The 19,119-nt window shown below is 39.2% G+C and overlaps 1 protein-coding gene across 1 annotated transcript in view; it reads left to right on the forward strand.

The window, feature by feature from the left end:
* LOC106884221 (26S proteasome non-ATPase regulatory subunit 5) overlaps positions 1-19,119 on the forward strand; it is a 57,253-nt gene that overhangs the window by 2,217 nt on the left and 35,917 nt on the right. Inside the window, exon 2 of the mRNA XM_089338942.1 lies at positions 17,091-17,235. Within this exon, the coding sequence (XP_089195068.1) occupies positions 17,091-17,235 (145 nt within the window). The remainder of the gene's footprint in view (positions 1-17,090; positions 17,236-19,119) is intronic.

The raw sequence follows: 19,119 nt of genomic DNA on the forward strand, positions 1-19,119 counted from the left end.
TGCCGTTACGTTCTGAGTTCAAATTTCGCCAAGGTCGACTTTGCCTTTCAGGGTCGATAAATTAAATACCAGTTACGCACTGGGGTCGATGTAATCGACTTAATCCCTTTGTCTGTCCTTGTTTGTCCCCTCAATGTTTATCCCCTTGTGGGCAATAAAGAAATAAGAAACTAAAAGACGCTCATTATCTATATATCATCATCATCATCATTATCATTTAGCGTCTGTTTTCCATACTGGCATGAGTTAGATGGTTTGACTGGAACTGGTCAGCCGAAGAACTGAAAAGCTCCAGACTATAGCCGGATGCTCTACCTAACACCAACCACCCCAAGAGTGTACTGGGTATCTTTGACGTGCCAAAGCATGGGTGCCTTTTACGCATCACTGGCCTCACATATGTCAATGGCACTGGCCACGCCTATGACTTCACTTAGCTGGACGTGCCTTCTCAAGCACAGCAAATCGCCAAAAGACTTCGTCACTTGGCATCACCTCTGTGAGACTCAGCATCCGCAGATCATGCTTCACCGCCACATCCCATGTCTGCCTGGGTCTACCTCTTCTACAGGTTCCCTAAACAGTTAGAAATTGGCATTTCTTTACAAAGCTGTCCTCGTCCATATGCATCACATGGCCATACCAGTGCAGTTTTCTCTGTTGTAGTACACTACATCATCATTTAATGTCCGCTTTCCATGCTAGCATGGGTTGGACGATTTGACTAGGGACTGGCGAAGCGGATGGCTACTCCAATCTGATTTGGCAGAATTTCTACAGCTGGAAGCCCTTCCTAATGCCAACCACTCCGAGCGTCTAGTGGGTGCTTTTTACGTTCCACTGGCATGAGGGCCAGTCTGGTGGTACTCTGCTCATCTAATGCCTCTTATACTCAGATTTTCTCTCAAATTACTTACACTTTGTCATATATGCACACTGACATTGTACATTCAGTGAAATGTACTACCTTCATTTCTTTCAAGCCTTCGTATATCCTCCACCATCACAGCTCATGTTTTGCTGGCATGTAGCATAGCTGTCCATGCACAAGCATCATATAATCTGCCTTTCACTCTAAGAGAGAGGCCCTTTGTTACCAATAACATGGAAGCTCTCCGAACTTTGTCCAGCCTATTCTTATTCTAGCAGCTATGCTCTCAGACCATCCTCCTCCAGTGCTGACTTGGTCACTTAGGTAATAGAAGCTGTGTACTGCTTCTAAATATTGTCCTGAGCATTTGATGAAGTCTATTCTCTGTACATTCCTTGTGTTTACTGCAGGGCTGTGGATTCGAAACAAAAACCTTCAACTCCGACTCTGACTCCTGTACTATTGGCACCTCCGATTCCGACTCCAACTATGACTCCTCTTTATGTAATTAAGTGATTGTTGTCTATATATCTCATAAAGCATATGCATACGCTTGTACTTTGAGTGGGCTTGTATGTTATAACTGGTTTATATTAAACAATAAAGACATTGTGAGTTGGAATCAGAGTCTGTATAGTTTTACTGACTCTGACTACCCCTTAATTGTCTCTGACACCAATGCCACAGCCCTGGTTTATTGTGCCCACATATCTGCCACACATGAAAACTACTTTCTCTGTTAACCTTCCTTTTATACTGCCGCACCTCTTATGTGTCCATAACTTGCTCTGAGTACATGTTATTGAGTTTCTACCTATACCTTTTCTGCATATCAAGCAGGACAATCTATGATTAGTCTGTTTTCTTTGCTAAATTAAATCTAAGGCCCTTTGGTTCCTGACCTAGCTTTCACACCTGAAATTTCTTCTCTAGACTTTATATATACACACACACACATGTGTGTACATGAGTCTTTGTCTCTGTCCCCTGGTCCATGCTGGTATGGGTTGGACTGCTATCCATGATTCAATGCCCCCCCCCCCAAAAAAAAAACTGCTTTGACATTGTTTCTATGGCTGGATACCCTTCCTATCACCAACCACTTTACATCATCTACTGGGTGCATTGTTTTTCATGCTACCAGCACTATTGAGGTCGCCATGCGGCTTGCCATACTATGAACCCCAAGGAGGAATCTTTATGCTAGTAGACAAGAGGTAAAAGCATTAGGAGAGTGGTCAGAGCAAAATGGGTTTCTTGCTGTAGAGGGGCCACATGGCGACTTTTCAGGAGAGAGGATGAGAATGAATGGGTGGAGTTGGAGATATCGTGTTGATGAAAGGTCATCTCTCAAAAAGACAACAAAAAAGTCTATTGTGTCCAAACTAAGGAGATGATTTCTCTAGTGTTATATAGAAGAATTAATAGCCAGGTTTCCCTCAAATTGCTCTTTTTTAAAAAAAAAAATGAAAACCAAAAATAGCTGACATGATGGTTGTGGCTGGAACTTTTCTGATCCTTTGGTCAGGGCTAACCTTGGGGTTAATCAATAAATATCCATTGGAACTTGCAGAAGAGGGAGACCCAGAAAAATTGATACCAGTGCTGTTATCACATAAAAAGTACTTGTGCTGGTGCCACATGAAAAGTACCCAGTGTACTCTGTAAAGTGGTTGGCGTTAGCAACTGTAGAAACCATGTCAGAACAGCCAATGGAGCCTGGTGTGGACCCTGACCTTACAAGCTCCTCTCAAACCGTCCAACCCATGCCAGCATGGAAAACTGATGTTAAATGATGATGCATCATATCACTGTATGATGATGTGGCAAAAAGCACCTGAGGTAGCAGAAAACTAATAAATGCCTGATGATTGGTGGCGTCATCTTTGTATTAAGTTCAAATGTCACTGGATCCATTTTGTTTATTTCTCCAGGGTCTTTTCTTTTATTTGTTTCAGTCAATTTACTGTGGCCATGCTGGAGCACCGCCTTTAGTCAAGCAAATCGACCCCAGGACTTATTCTTTGTAAGCCTAGTACTTATTCTATTGGTCTCTCTTGCTGAACTGCTAAGTGACGGGGATGTAAACACACCAACATCAGTTGTCAAGCGATGTTGGGGGAACAAACACACACACACAAACATATACACACATATATACATATATATATATATACACACACGATGGACTTCTTTCAGTTTCCGTCTACCAAATCCACTCACAAAGCTTCGGTCGGCCTGAGGCTATAATAGAACACACTTGCCCAAAGTGCCACGCAGTGGGACTGAACCTGGAACCATGTGGTTGGTAAGCAAGCTACTTACCACACAGCCACTCCTGTACCTATAACATTAAACACATACTAGTAATATATAGGTGTAGGCATAAGTGTATGGTAAAAAGTTTGCTTCCCAACCATTTGGTTCTAGGTTCAGTCCACTGTCCGGCACCTTGTTTTCTTCTACGGCCCCAGTCCAACCAAACCCTGGAGCTGTAGTATATGCATGTACATATAGTAGAGTGTGTGTGTATAAAACGAAATGTTAGCGCTAAGCAGTGTTTAGGCATAAGCAAACTTTAGGTTAGTTGAAATATGTTTGTGACACATTTCAACTGCTAAAAGCAAACATACTGCAGTCACCCTGGAGAATTTATCCCTGTTACTGTAAATAGGTGTGAAAACACTGTTTATTCAGTGTCACCATCTGTTAGGAATCCCAGACATCGATGTTTCAAGCTTCTTGGCGCTTGTCAATGAGATGTACCTAAGGCAACTCAGACCTGACTGTGTGGAAAGAAGCTTGCTTTCGAACTACATGGCTCCCAGTTCAGTCCTGCAGTGTGACATCTTGGGCAAGTGTCTTCTACTATAGCCTCAAGCCAACCAAAGCCTTGTAAGTGGATTTGGTAGATAGAAGCTGAAAAGAAATCCATTAGATATATTATGTGTGTGTTACTGTTTCCTTGCTTTAACATCACATGATAGCTGTAAACGAGTCTCCCCATCAGGTAGGCGGTGTCTATCATTTCCAATCTTTCATGAGAACATGTTTGGTCATGGAAAATGTTATCTTACTTGGAAACAGGTGAGGGTTAGTGACAGGAACGGCATCATATACTCCACTATGCCTCTACTTAGTCAAACTTTTCCTGTTGTCTTGGCGATCTCATTAATGGCAGTGTCACAAAAGAAACACTTTGTGAAGTAGTTGGCGTTACGGAGGGCATCCAGCTATAGAAATCGCGCCGAAGCAGATTTTAGAGCTTGGCACAGTTCTCCCACTCACTGGATCCTGTTGAACCATCCAACCGATGTCACCATGGTAAACGAACGTTAATGATGATAGTATGTTCGTATGTTGAGGTATATGGAAATAGGACAGCCCATGGAGGGAACTTCTGTGGTTTTTCGATCTGATGTGTTTGATCACTTTCAATTGTCATTTACAATATTCGTGTATTGGTTTCAGTCATTGGGTTGCTGTCAAATGGGGAATCACTTTTCATAGTCAACCCAACTAACCGTCATCCATTACACATCTCATTGAAGGGAGGTAACTCTACCATTACAAACGGGAGGTAACTCTCGCGTCAGTTTTTAAATAGAAGGGAAGTAAATATGCAATAAATTGTTTTCATTTAACATAAACTAATTTACTGCAATGGTTTATTATACATATTTTCTTATCTTACTCCATTCAGTATATGCTTTATTTTAAATATTCGTTTGGCTTAATGCACCCTATGTTAAATTTTTATGAAAATTACTAAAGAAGCAAGGGCTTATTTAAAGAAATTATATTAGACGTTGATACATCTTCAGGCATGTTTTGTTTCTCTTCAACGCTAACAATGTCCTTCATAGATTGTTATTTGAAAATAGTATTGTAGCTTTTATTCTTTTACTTGATTCAGTCATTAGACCACGCTGAGACACCACCTTGAATTTTCTGTTGAACAACTCAACCCCATTACTTATGTTTTCTCAAGCCTGGTTCTACTTTCTCTTTGCCCAATCACTAAATTATGGAGACATAACAAACCAACATCAGTTGTCAAGTGGTGATAGAAAACACACACATACACATGATGGGCTTCTTTCAGTTTCCTATTTATTGCCCACAAGGGGCTAAACACAGAGGGGACAAACAAGGACAGACAAAGGGATTAAGTCGATTACATCGACACCAGTGCGTAACTGGTACTTAATTTATCGACCCCGAAAGGATGAAAGACAAAGTCGTCCTTGGCGGAATTTGAACTCAGAACGTAACGGCATACGAAATACTGCTAAGCATTTCGCCCAGTGGGGTAACGTTTCTGCCAGCTCGCCGCTTTCAGTTTCCGTCTACCAAATCCACTCACAAGGCTTTTGTCAGCATGAGACTATAGTAGAAAACACGGATCTATTTTAAAACGGGGGCCACATTTTTCATTAATGTTTTACGTAGTGTTTTTGGTACGGAAAGACTTTCAAACTTCGTATACTTATCTATTTTGTATTATAGAACAGAAAAATATTTTTGTATTCGAATTTATTTCATGTAAAAAATTGTCTTATTTCGATAATTTCAACCAATCACTGACAAATATTCAGTTGTTTACATTTACTCCTTTGGCTGATTAAGCGATGTAAAGCGTATTTAATCTCCATACCTTCGTTTTATTTGCTTTAACCCTAACCCTAACGTTAGGGTTAGGGTTAATTGTTTCAGAATCGTTTGTTTATGGAGTCGGCACTTAATGTATATCGGCTGAATGGACGTCAGTGATTGGTTGAAATTACAGAAATACTACAACTTTAACATGGAATAACTTATGGATTTCTTTTTTTTTTAAGAAGACTAAGAGAAAAAGATGTTTTATATGACACATTCTACCAGTGTTCCAAGTTTCAAAGTGTTTCGTTAATGAAAAATGTGGCCCCCGTTTTAAAAAAGATCCGAAAACACTTGCCCAAGGTGCCATGCAGTGAGACTGAACCCAGAAAGCTGTGGTTGGGAAGCAAGCTTCTTAACATTCAGCCATGCCTGTTTAAATTTATTACTTATAAGAAACATCCCAACCTGTGTAACACCCATCAGTACCTCGTTAATGTCCCCTCATTAGCTTATGTCAAGTCCAGTCTCTTATTTAAGATGACTGCACTTTTTTAACAACTCCTTGATATGAAAAAGAACCGTTCCACAAAGACTCTCTCTTTATCGAACATTGGTCAGTATCTAGTTTTAAAGCTAAGCTATACTTTCTTTTATAGTTTTGATAGAGATTTAATTATCTTATAATTATGGAAAATTCCTTAGTATAGGCACGACAGTAAATTGATAAACATTAACCCATTACCTACCAGTGATCTCATATGAGATGACTTAAAAATTACAAATTTCATAATTATCTGTCAATATTTACACATATCTAACCTTTTTGCTATATCTACTAGGTATATTTCTCTGATATTCAAATGAGGTTTGCTAATTTTTCACCCAATATCTCACTTATTTCTATTTAAAATGTTATTTTGATCATTCCAGCGTGTTTCTAAGGCTGTTTTGTTAGAAATCAAAGTTTCATAAAAAAATTCCTGTTAATAGAATTATGGGAGGTAATGGGTTAATGGGAAACAAATATTTAGAAATACTGTATCTATGTTTATGTGATTATGATTACACATGTGTGCGCACACACACACACACACACAATCATTTTAACATCATCCACTCTTCCATGCTCACATGGGTCATTTGGAATTTGTTCAGGCAGACTTTCTACAGGCAAATGCCCTTCCTCTTGCCAACGCTCAATTGTTTCCCTATGGCTGGACAAATATTCATGGGAAATTGGAAATAAAGGACTACTTGTATGATGATGACACTCATACAGCTATCACATGATGTCAAGATATGCACACACACACACACACACACACACAGGGCTACTTTCAGTTTCTATGTGCCAGATCCACTCACAAGGCTTTGCTGGCCCAGAGCTACAGTTGAAGACACTTGTCCAAGGTGCCATGCAGTGGCACTGAACCCAGAACCATATTGTTGTGAAGGAAGCTTCTTAACCACATAGTCACACTTCACCTAGCCATATAAAATGATAATTAACGATGTTTATTCCTAATAAAACAGCCATTGGCAACTAATTAAATTAACTGTGAAATTTGTGCTTTTCTACTTTTTATTCTCTCTCTCTCTCTTTCTATATATATAGACATGTGCTTCTTTGCAGGTCTAAAGGTTTTTAACTCTTATTTCTAGCAATGTAGGTGCTACCTTGTGCCCTCAGTCACAATTAGTGACAATTGCATTTTTTCCTTTTTAGTTTTATATTGCGTTTAGCTGTCTTTTGTTATATATAATATATATATATATATATATATATTATATATATATATATATATATATATGTATGGGTGTGTGTGTTTGTGTGTGCACTTTTCACTCTATATATGTGTGTGTCTCTTTCACTGTGTCTCTTGTAAAGTTTTTGGCTGAGTGGTGACAATGTAAGGTTGAGTGGCTCTTTAATTCATGTCAAGGACTCTCTTGCACTGCTGTCATGATAAACTGCACCCCATACATTTATGTAAAGTGGATACTGATAGGAAGGACACAAAATCTCTAGAAACTATGTCAAAATATAATGTACAAGTGATGACAGGGTCCTGTGAACTACTTGAGAAGGTAATTCTTACTCTGAAGAAGAACCTACTGTGATAACCTGTCCAATACATATTAGCATGAAAAGCAGACATAAAATGAACATATTTATATATGTGTGCAGCAGCATCATCATCATCGTTTAACGTCTGCTTTCCATGCTGGCATGGGTTGGACGGTTTGACTGAGGACTGGCAAGCCAGATGGCTGCACTGGGCTCCAATCTGATCAGGCAGAGTTTCTACAGCTGGATGCCCTTCCTAACGCCAACCACTCCGAGAGTGTAGTGGGTGCTTTTATGTGCCATGACGGCCAGTCATACGGTACTGGCAATGGCCATGCTCAAAATGGTGTATTTTATGTGCCACCTGCACAGGAGCCAGTCCGGCGGCACTGGCAACGATCTCGCTCTTTACACATGCCAGGAAGGCGCCGCTGGGCACAGGTGCCATCACGGTTTCGCTTTCGCTTGCCCCAACAGGTCTTTGCAAACCGAGTTTCGTGTCCAATGAAGGAGATGACATTGGCATGAGTGCCAGTCGTCGAATTTAGTTTGATTTCGATTTCACTTGCCTCAACAGGTCTTCACAAGTGGAGTTTAGTGTCCAATGAAGGAAGGTACGCATAAGTGGGCTGAGTACACCCCTGGCAGAGGCCTTGGATTTAGGTCTCACTTGGTTTGCTGGGTCTTCTCACGCACAGCAAATTTCCAAAGGTCTTGGTCAGAAGTCATCACCTCGGTGAGGCCCAATGTTCGTTGGTCGTGCCTCACCACCTCATCCCAGGTCTTCCTGAGCCTACCTCTTCCACAGGTTCCCTCAACTGCTAGGGTGTGGCACTTTTTCACACAGCTATCCTCATCCATTCTCGCTACATGACCATATTAGCGCAATCGTCTCTCTTGCACACCACAACTGATGCTTCTAATGTTCAGCTTTTCTCTCAAGATACTTACACTCTGACGGGTATTCACATTGACATTACACATCCAACGGAGCATACTGGCTTCATTCCTTGCGAGCTTACGTATATCCTCAGCAGTCACAGCCCATGTTTCACTGCCATGAAGCATGGCTGATCGTACACATGCGTCATACAGTCTTCCTTTTACTCTGAATGAGAGGCCCTTTGTCACCAGCAGAGGTAAGAGCTCTCTGAACTTTGCCCAGGCTATTCTTATTCTAGCAGCTACACTTTCAGCGCACCCTCCCCCATTTCTGACTTGGTCACCCAGATAGCGGAAGCTATCAACTAAGTCTAGTTTTTCTCCCTGGAATGTGGCCAAAGTTCTTTTCTGCACATTTACAGTGTTTATAGCTCCTGAACATCTGCCACATACAAAAACTAACCTCCTAGTTAACCTTCCTTTGATATTGCTGCACCTCTTATGTGTCCATAGCTTACACTGGGTGCATCTTATAGAGTTTCTACCTACGCCTTTTCTACATATCGAGCAGGGCCATCTACCTGAAGGAGTTTGTGTTTTGTCTACCTTCCTACTTATTAGGACTTTGGTTTTAGCTAGGTTGACTCTAAGGCCCTTCGATTCTAGTCCTTGCTTCCACACATACATATATATATGTTGACTGGAATAGCATAAGAGAGATTGTTTCTGTTATCAGCTTGCTGCATCACCATCTGGTCTCTGACTGAAGAGGAGATAACCACTCCGAAATGCTTGCATCTCACAGTTTAGATAGGTGGTGCTGCAAGTTGTGATTTAGGTGTATTGACATTTGTCTACAAGAAGAAATTCTCTTCATGACAAAACACAGTGAATGATTTGTTTTTAAGTCCAAGTGTGCCACTGGCATATTCTAACCGGTAATAACATTGCATTTATACACATCACTGCTTAGCGCTATCATCATCACCATCATTTAATGTCTGTTTTCCATGCTGGTATGGGTTTCACGATTTGATTGAGGACTGGCAAGCCAGTAGGCTGCACCAGCCTCCAGTCTGATCTGACAAGGTTTTTACAGCTGGATACCCTTCCTAACACCAACCACTCCAAGAGTATAGTGGGAGCTATTTACATGCCATCAGCATGGGAACCAGTTAAGTGGCACTGGCATTAACCATGTTTGGACGGTGCTTTTTACATGCTACAGGCACAGGAGCCACTCAGGGGGCACTGGCATTGACCATGTTTAGATATATATATATATATATATAGATACACACACACACACACACACACATTATATAACTATGTATTTTCTTACTATTTGTATGTATGTATTTTTAATTTGTATTTTCGTTTTATTTCGTTTTCAGTTTTCCATTATGGCTATTTTTTTAATACTCTCTCCATTCCTCCATTATTTTTATTTTCATTTTCTGAAAATTTCTTTAGTGAACCAAACAGTTATTTTGTAAGAGTCAATTAAGTTTATATTACATATAACTCAATCGCTATTTTTGTATGGAATACTTGTTTTTATATTGATCTGTTGCCTTGGCATTTTCTGTTATTACTAGTAGATGTAACAAAATGTGCGTCGCAAAATGGTTTCAATGTTGGTGTTGTACACCAAAGTCATGGGTTCAATTCTTGGATCCTTTTTATGTCCTTGAGTAAGGCACTTCAGTCCAATTTACTCCGGTCCACTCTCAAGTGATAATGAATATGAACATAGTGGTCTTGAACCTAAGACTCCATGGTTGTAAAGCAGATTCGTAACTAGTTAGCAGCCATCCCTGGAAATTAGCATGCAGTGAAGTTCAACCCTCTCATGTAAATTTCTATTGGAATAGAATTGCTGCTAACTTTTCAATTAGATTCTTCTAGTCTCTCACAGTCAGTCAGAGCATTCTTAAATGTCACCAAAGAGAAGCAGTGTTTTTTTCTTTTTTTTTTTTTTTCTAAATCCCAGACTACTTATATTAGACTATTTGTTGTACAGGCCCCGTTTCGTCTGTTGGAATCTACTATGTCTGCTTTGGTTGTGCACAGATTTTAATGTAATCTGAATAATAATAATAACAATAATAATAATAATAATGTTTGTGTGTGAACTGATGTGACAATTCACTTGAGATAGTTTACATTACTTTGTTTGTACTGGTTGCATGTTCTGACATTTGCCCAAGGGAACTAACATTTAAAGACAACACCCTGTTTTCCTAAAATTATTCTAGTTTTACCTTTTAGAAGTCATTAAAATTCAAAATCTAACATCAGCCAACTTGTTTAATTTGCATTGTTTGGTTGGAATCCTGCTTTTGTTTTCAACTAAGGCTTTTGTTTGTTTTATGGGATATCTGGAGTATTTCTAGATGAAATTAATGTATTTTTGGGCTGCGTGTTCTCTTCTACAAGAGGGTTATAACCCCAAAATTGTTTTGCGAATAAGGGTAGGAATATATGGTGATATAGAATTATTAATTCATATTGTTGACATCCTAAGAATTTAGAAACTTCAAGAGAATTCTTTTAATCTTTTATTTGTTTCAGTCATTAGACTGAGGCCATGCTGGGGCACCGCCTTAAAGAGTTTTAGTCAAATGAGTCAACCCCGGGACTTATTACTTTCTGTAAAGCCTGGTACTATTGATCTTCTCAGGGCTATAATAGAAAACACTTACCCAAGGTACCATGTAGTGGGACTGAATCCAGGACCATGTGGTTGGAAAGCTAGCACCTTAGTCACACATCCACACATGGCACCTATTTGCGTATGACCAAATTATGAAGAATTTGGTTTTTCCTGACGTTCAAGAATTGTTGGTTTGGTGGACGTTTGTCATTCGACTATGAGGATTCCGTTGTTTGATTCACTAAGTTAGCTGTTCTTGAATTAATGTTTAAGTGGCTGAGTATTCCTCACAGATATGTGAACCCATTTTGTAATTCTCTCCCAGAATCAGTATGATACAGTGTGTGTGTGTGTGTGTGTGTGTGTGTGTGTGTGTGTGTGTGTGTGTGTGTGTGTGTGTGTGTGTGTGTGTGAGAGACAAGGCTGTACCTTTTGAATTACTAGTACAATCCACCCAATGGGCTTCTATACAAAGTATTGGTTGAGCTGAGGATATAAAAATATGACATTTTTCGAAGATTCCACACAGTGGGATTGAACCCAGAGCCTCATGGTTGTGAACTGTACTAGTTAACCTATTGAGCATTCATAAAAGTTTTCCAAAACCTTAAATTATATTTTCTAAATTCCACTGCTATACACACCACTGTGGACAACTGCTCTATATGGTTGCTGAACTTACTAGAAGTAATGTATGTAATCCTAGATACACTGTCAGTGGAAAACAGGATGGTCATGGGTGGGTTACTTTTGATCCTACAGGTCTGTTGGTCAGGCCTAATCTGGAGCAAAACAACCACAACCACTATACACTTCTATTTATTCTTTGTATGTAAATACTGGCTCTCAATTTTTTTTTTCAGAAATTTTTAACAGTACATGACCTGTTAACTTAATGACTAATAAATACATAAATAAACAAACAAATAAGCTATATTTATAATTGGCTAATTGTTGCCTTCACAAACTATCACCAGTTTCCTTTGTTTCCTCATTTCATCTGATGTTTACATCTATCACACCTTTTAAATTTCACTTAAATTCACAAAAGCTGTGCAGTAATTTCTATTTCAACATTCTCATTATTTTAACCCTTCAGCACTCAGATTATTCTATTGAAAAAAAAATGCTGTTTCATTCATATTGTTTTGAATTAATCATGCATTATCTTGTAGCTCTGAGATTTCAATGATGTGATTATCTATTTTTGAATGACACTGTATGGTAGGTACAAGAGGTTGGAGCTGGCTGATTTTAACATACAACAGGTAGAATATTTGGGCTGTATATACTTGCATGAATCAAAAGGAATTTGTTGAGGCAAATTTTCTATAGCCAGGTACAGCATTCTGTGTATACATATAGTGTTAATACTTGTAGTTTTATTGTCTTTTAAATAGATTTATTGTCTTTTAAACAGTTTAATTAGCTTTAAACATAGCAAGATTTATAATAGCTTATTACAAGTACTTTTATTAGTTCCTATTTAATGAAATTTAGGTGTATATTAGTCACTGGTAAGTTAAAATTATTACTTATTGTGGTGATATATTAATATGTGGTGCTTAACTTTTGAATGATGAAATAATGTATTTCACCCATAAAAATATTAGTTAAATTAATTTCAATTGTGTTTTGGTTTGGAAAAAATTTTATATTGAACTTTCATTATAGTAGTATCTATGGAAGACCGGTGGGATTATTATTTATCTGAACTTAAAGATGGATTGCAATTTAGCATATAATTTAGTTATTGCAGTTTACTATTAATAACAATACAATGTACATTGGTTTAAATGTCTGTTGTAGTTTTAGTAAGGTTAATGTTTAATCCACTTATATATTGATTGATTGAAATAATGTGGTTATTAATCTTTACTTTTATATTACACTATGGAAAACGGTAGGGATTATAATTTTTAACTTAATAGAGTTGTCATCGTTTAGTTACGTATTTAGGAGGGGTTGTAAATGGGTAAATGTGTTTGAAAGTTGTGGTTTCTTTGGTTTGTTTGTTCCCATACAACACTTGTTTTAGTGCTGTTGACATTGCTGGGTTGAATGGTACTGCCCAGATGTTGAAACCATAATGTTATCCATGGGGCAGCTGATGATGAAGGCATGTTGAATTGTTGGATAGTCTCGGAGGAATTAAAGTAACAAATTCACAAACACACACAGCCGCAAACAGACAGAAATTGCCATTTATGTAGTAGATATCTACCTATATATATATATATGTATATATATATATGTATGTATGTGTATGCGTGTGAGATTGGGGGTGGGTGCGCTGAAAGTGTAGCTGCTAGAATAAGAATAGCCTGGGCAAAGTTTAGAGAGCTCTTACCCCTGCTGGCGACAAAGGGACTCTCACTCAGAGTAAAAGGCAGACTGTATGACGCATGCGTACGAACAACCATGCTACATGGCAGTGAAACATGGGCTGTAACTGCTGAGGACATACGTAAGCTCGCAAGGAATGAAGCCAGTATGCTCCGTTGGATGTGTAATGTCAATGTGAATACCCGTCAGAGCGTAAGTATCTTGAGAGAAAAGCTGAACATTAGAAGCATCAGTTGTGGCGTGCAAGAGAGACGATTGCGCTGGTATGGACATGTGGTGAGAATGGAGGAGGATAGCTGCGTGAAAAAGTGCCACACCCTAACAGTTGAGGGAACCCGTGGAAGAGGTAGGCCCAGGAAGACCTGGGCTGAGGTGGTGAGGCAAGACCTTCGTACATTGGGCCTCACCGAGGCGATGACTACGGACCGAGACCTTTGGAAATGGGCTGTGCGTGAGAAGACCCGGCAAGCCAAGTAAGATCGTTGCCAGTGCCCCTGGACTGGTTCTTGTGCGGTTGGCACATGAGATGCACCATTTTGAGCGTGGCCGTTGCCAGTACCGCCTGACTGGCTCCTGTAGGATTTTCGAGCGAGATCGTTGCCAGTGCCCCTGGACTGGCTTGTGCGGGTGGCACATGAAAGACACCATTTCGAGCGTGGCCGTTTTCGTGCGGGTGACACGTAAAAGCACCCACTACACTCTCTGAGTGGTTGGCGTTAGGAAGGGCATCCAGCTGTAGAAACTCTGCCAAATCAGACTGGAGCCTGGTGTTGCCATCCGGTTTCACCAGTCCTCAGTCAAATCGTCCAACCCATGCTAGCATGGAAAGCGGACGTTAAACGATGATGATGATGATATATATATATATAGGGTAGGTGGTTTCCTTGACTGCCTTTAGCATCTGAGATGTTCCCAAATTGAGGATACCTTTATTCTGATCCTGGTCTTTGGGTGCCTTTTGCTGAGTCCATCAGTTTCAAGCATTTGAAGCCTTCCAGTTTGAAGATACTTTTCTCTCATCTGTTGAAGGTCGTAGGTTCTCTCTTTCCTCTTCAATAAGCAACACACATAATAGATATCATGATGCTTTATGTCAAAGCATCACTTAGAAGTTTGACAAAGATGAGACTGAAATAAGTACTTGAGAAGATGGTTGAACTCTTGAAAGTGGTACTCTATCATGGCTACATTTCAAAGACTGAATTGAGAAAGATGAAAAAATATAAGAAATATATAGGCGCAGGAGTGGCTGTGTGGTAAGTAACTTGCTTACCAACCACATGGTTCCGGGTTCAGTCCCACTGTATGGCACCTTTGGCAAGTGTCTTCTACTATAGCCTCAGACTGACCAAAGCCTTGTGAGTGGATTTGGTAGACAGAAACTGAAAGAAGCCCGTTGTACACACACACACACATATATATATATATGTATATGTATATAACTATTAATTTCCAGTACCGCTGCCGTAGTCTCCTTTAGAGAGACTTAGAAATATTAATAACTCTATTTCTGAAAACCAGTGGATAGATTCCACTGAAATTAGATAAATAACCTTCGAGCAGATAGTCAGCAGCGCCGCCTGGCTAAGGCTTGGCTACTCTGCATTGACAAGGGGCAACACCCTGAAACTAGTCTAGTCTGCAGATGCCAAACCAGCAGGGGGACACTGCTGACCTCCCCTGTTCGAAGGTTATAAAGGACACAGGTTTCGTGTGTCACATAGCTAGCTAGAGGCGATGGCTTCTTGGAGCTAATTCACGGCAGCTTTCGTCCTAATTTTGGGACTGCCATGTTGGCTTGGCGATAACTATTAATTTCCAGTACCGCTGCCGTAGTCTCCTTTAGAGAGACTTAGAAATATTAATAACTCTATATATGTATATATATATATATATATATATATATATATATATATATATATATATATATGTATATGTATGTATGTGTTTGTGTGTCCGTTTGTTCCCCCCCCCACCATTGCTTCACAACTGACGTTGGTGTGTTTATATCTCCCCGTAACTTAGCGGTTCGACAAAAGTGACTGATAGAATAAGTGCTAGGCTTACAAAGAATAAGTCCTGGGGTCGATTTGCTTGACTATAGGTGGTGCTCCAGCATGGCCGCAGTCAAATGACTGAAACAAGTAAAAGAAATATATATAGAAAATTTTGTCAATAAATACATTTAATATTTACATAAAAATTTATTCAATTTTCCTTCCTTGTGATAGTGGATCTTGAAACACAAAGTTATAAATAATAGGATGTTCATATTTGGTTGAAAATCCTTTCTGGAAAGAAAAAAACTGTAAGTTTCCTGTGGGATTCAAACCCACCACTCTTGTAGACATAGCAAGCGATCTACCATTGGACCAAAGAAATCTTTAAATTTCTCTCTTTTACTCTTTTACTTGTTTCAGTCATTTGACTGTGGCCATACTGGAGCACCGCCTTTAGTTGAGCAAATCAACCTCAGGACTTATTCTTTGTAAGCCTAGTACTTATTCTATCGGTCTCTTTTGCCGAACCGCTAAGTTACAGGGACATAAACACACCACCATTGGTTGTCAAGCAATGTTGGAGGGACAAACACAGACACAAACATATACACACACATACACACACACACACACATACACACACACATATATATATATATATATATATATACATATATACGACGGGCTTCTTTCAGTTTCCATCTACCAAATCCACTCACAAGACTTTGGTCGGCCTGAGGCTATAGTAGGAGACACTTGGTCAAGGTGCCACACAGTAGGATTGAACCCGGAACCATGTGGTTGGTAAGCAAGCCACTCCTATGCCATTTTAAAAACTTTATTCTTATCAGTGTGAATTTTATGTTACTGTCATAAAAATTCTTTAAACTTTTAAGAGATTGTGAAATAATTCTTATTTTGGAATCAGATCTTGTGGCACACATCAATCTGTATAATTGGTGTGATCGCAGGAGTGGCTGTATGGTAAGTAGCTTGCTTACCAACCACATGGTTTCGGGTTCATTCCCACTGCGTGGCACTTTGGGCAAGTGTCTTCTACTATATCCTCGGGCCGACCAAAACCTTGTGAGTGGATTTGGTAGATGGAAATTGAAAGAAGCCTGTCGTATATATGTATGTGTGTGTATATGTTTGTGTGTCTGTGTTTGTCCCCCCAACTTCGCTTGACAACCGATGCTGGTGTGTTCACGTCCCCGTAACTTAGCGGTTTGGCAAAAGAGACCGATAGAATAAGTACCAGGCTTCCAAAGAATAAGTCCTGGGGTCGATTTGCTCGACTAAAGGTGGTGCTCCAGCATGGCCGCAGTCAAATGACTGAAACAAGTAAAAGAGTAATGCTTTCAAATTCTGGTTGAAGGCCATGAATTTCAGGGGAGAGGTGAGTTGATTACATCGACCCCAGTGCTCTACTGGTACTTATTTATCAACCCTGAAAAGTATGAAAAGCAAAGTTAACCTCAGCAGAATTTGAATTCAGGACATCAAGATGGATGAAATGCCACTAAGTATTTTTGCCCAGCATGCTAACAATCCTGCTTGCTCACCACCGTCAATGCAGCTATAAATAATAGTATATATAAAGATCGTGTTGAAAACCCCTTTTGGATAGAAAAATAAAGAATTGTATTTTTTTTTTTTTTCCAGAGAAGAGATGCAAATTTGTTGTGAAGTGTTGAACAGTCTGTTCATGGCATTATCACCGTCTTCAGTGATGGAGAATTATTCTCAGGAACTTCAGCAAGGTCTCACAGTCAAGAATCAATCAATACAAATGCTTTCACTTTCACAGGTAAATTTCTAATGATGCTCTTGTTGTTGTCGTCGTCTTTGTTGTTGTTGTTGTATAGCCCTAAGTGCTGACTGGTTAATTAACTCTTTAGCAGTTAAACCATCCATATCTGGCCTGAATATTATACTTGGTCTGGTGGTCTTGGTGCTGGAGTTGGTGGGGATTTATTTCCCTGTTAGCGATATAAACAAGCTTGCATTTTGCACTGAAAGCCAATGAGAGAGTTTCTCTCATGGTATCTCCTGCAGTGTTTTTTCTGGCAGAACATCCGTGTTTGAAGTAGGAATAAATATTATCTCTTGGTATTAATACTGCCTCTTTCACTAATATATATATATATATATATATATATATACTTATTTTCAAACCAACCAGATCAAGCCTTTCACACCTACCATATAATGTCATTTTAAAAACAGACAATCACATCATTGACATCTTGAAGCTACAAGATATATATATATATATATATATATATATCATCATCATCGTCATTTAACGTCCGCTTTCCATGCTAGCATGGGTTGGATGATATGACTGAGGACTGGTGAAACTAGATGGCTACACCAGGCTCCAATCTGATTTGGCAGAGTTATAAATTAAATTATATATATTTATGGAAAAAAATTGATGTTTTTTTTTTTTTCCTTATGAAGTTTTTTCACGCTAACTACTTGATAAATTCTTATAAAGTCTTTATCCTAATATTGTATGTATATATATATATATATATATATATATATATATATATATATATATATATGGCACTCTGTCTGTTATTTTTGCCAGCTGAGTGGACTGGAGCAACATGAAATAAAGTGTCTTGCTTAAGGGCACAGCACATTGCTAAGAATTGAACTCTCAACCTTGCAATTGTGAACTGAATACCTTAACCACTTCGCCATGCACCTTCACAAAGCTACAAGATAATGAGTAGTTAATTCAAAACGATGTGAATAAATAAGCATTAACATTTCACAGAGTAATTGTCGTTATCATCATCATCATCGTTTGACATCCATTTTTCCAGGCAGATTTTCTCTGGCTGCATGCCCTTTCTGTTGCCATCTGAATGTTAAAGGGTCAAGTTTGCTTTCCAAACTATGTGGTTTGAGGGTCAGCCAAAGATTTGTTGGTGCCATTTGGATGGCAGTTATGTAGAAACTTGTCCAAAGATGCAGTTCTGATTTCCTGGTGGTAGACTTAATAAGGGGTCCAGTTTAAGACCACCACCACTGCCTGGTCCTTCGGTTCCTTTTGCAGTGTCTACTTTATTGCAAGCCTTTGGGTTCAGGTCTCTTGTTTAAGGCTGACTTCCTCTCTCTCTCTTTCTCTCTCTCCTTTCCTACCACACTTTTGGAGGTCATGAATCTGGTTAAAACACTGAGGGGAGATAATTTTTGCCTCTGCTAGTTTGGCAAACCAGAATGGAACCAATGAGATAGCTTCTACTTATTGCTAGAAATAGCAGCCAAATCTCACCTTAAGTCTCACACCTTAAAATCTTAAAAAACAAAAGAAGGTTAGACAGTATTTTCATACATATGTAAAGAAACAGGCGCAGGAATGGCTGTGTGGTAAGTAGCTTGCTTACCAACCACATGGTTCCGGGTTCATTCCCGCTGCGTGGCATCTTGGGCAAGTGTCTTTTACTATAGCCTCGGGCTGACCAAAGCCTTGTGAGTGGATTTGGTAGACAGAAACTGAAAGAAGCCCATCGTATATATATATATATATATATATATATATATGTATGTATTTGTGTGTCTGTGTTTGTCCCCCACCATTGCTTGACAACCGATGCCGGTGTGTTTACGTCCCCGTAACTTAGCGGTTCGGCAAAATAGACCGATAGAATAAGTACTAGGCTTACAAAGAATAAGT

This window comes from Octopus bimaculoides, chromosome 21, assembly GCF_046866305.1.
Source record: "Octopus bimaculoides isolate indiv1 chromosome 21, ASM4686630v1, whole genome shotgun sequence".
In the NCBI taxonomy this organism is placed as follows: domain Eukaryota; kingdom Metazoa; phylum Mollusca; class Cephalopoda; order Octopoda; family Octopodidae; genus Octopus; species Octopus bimaculoides.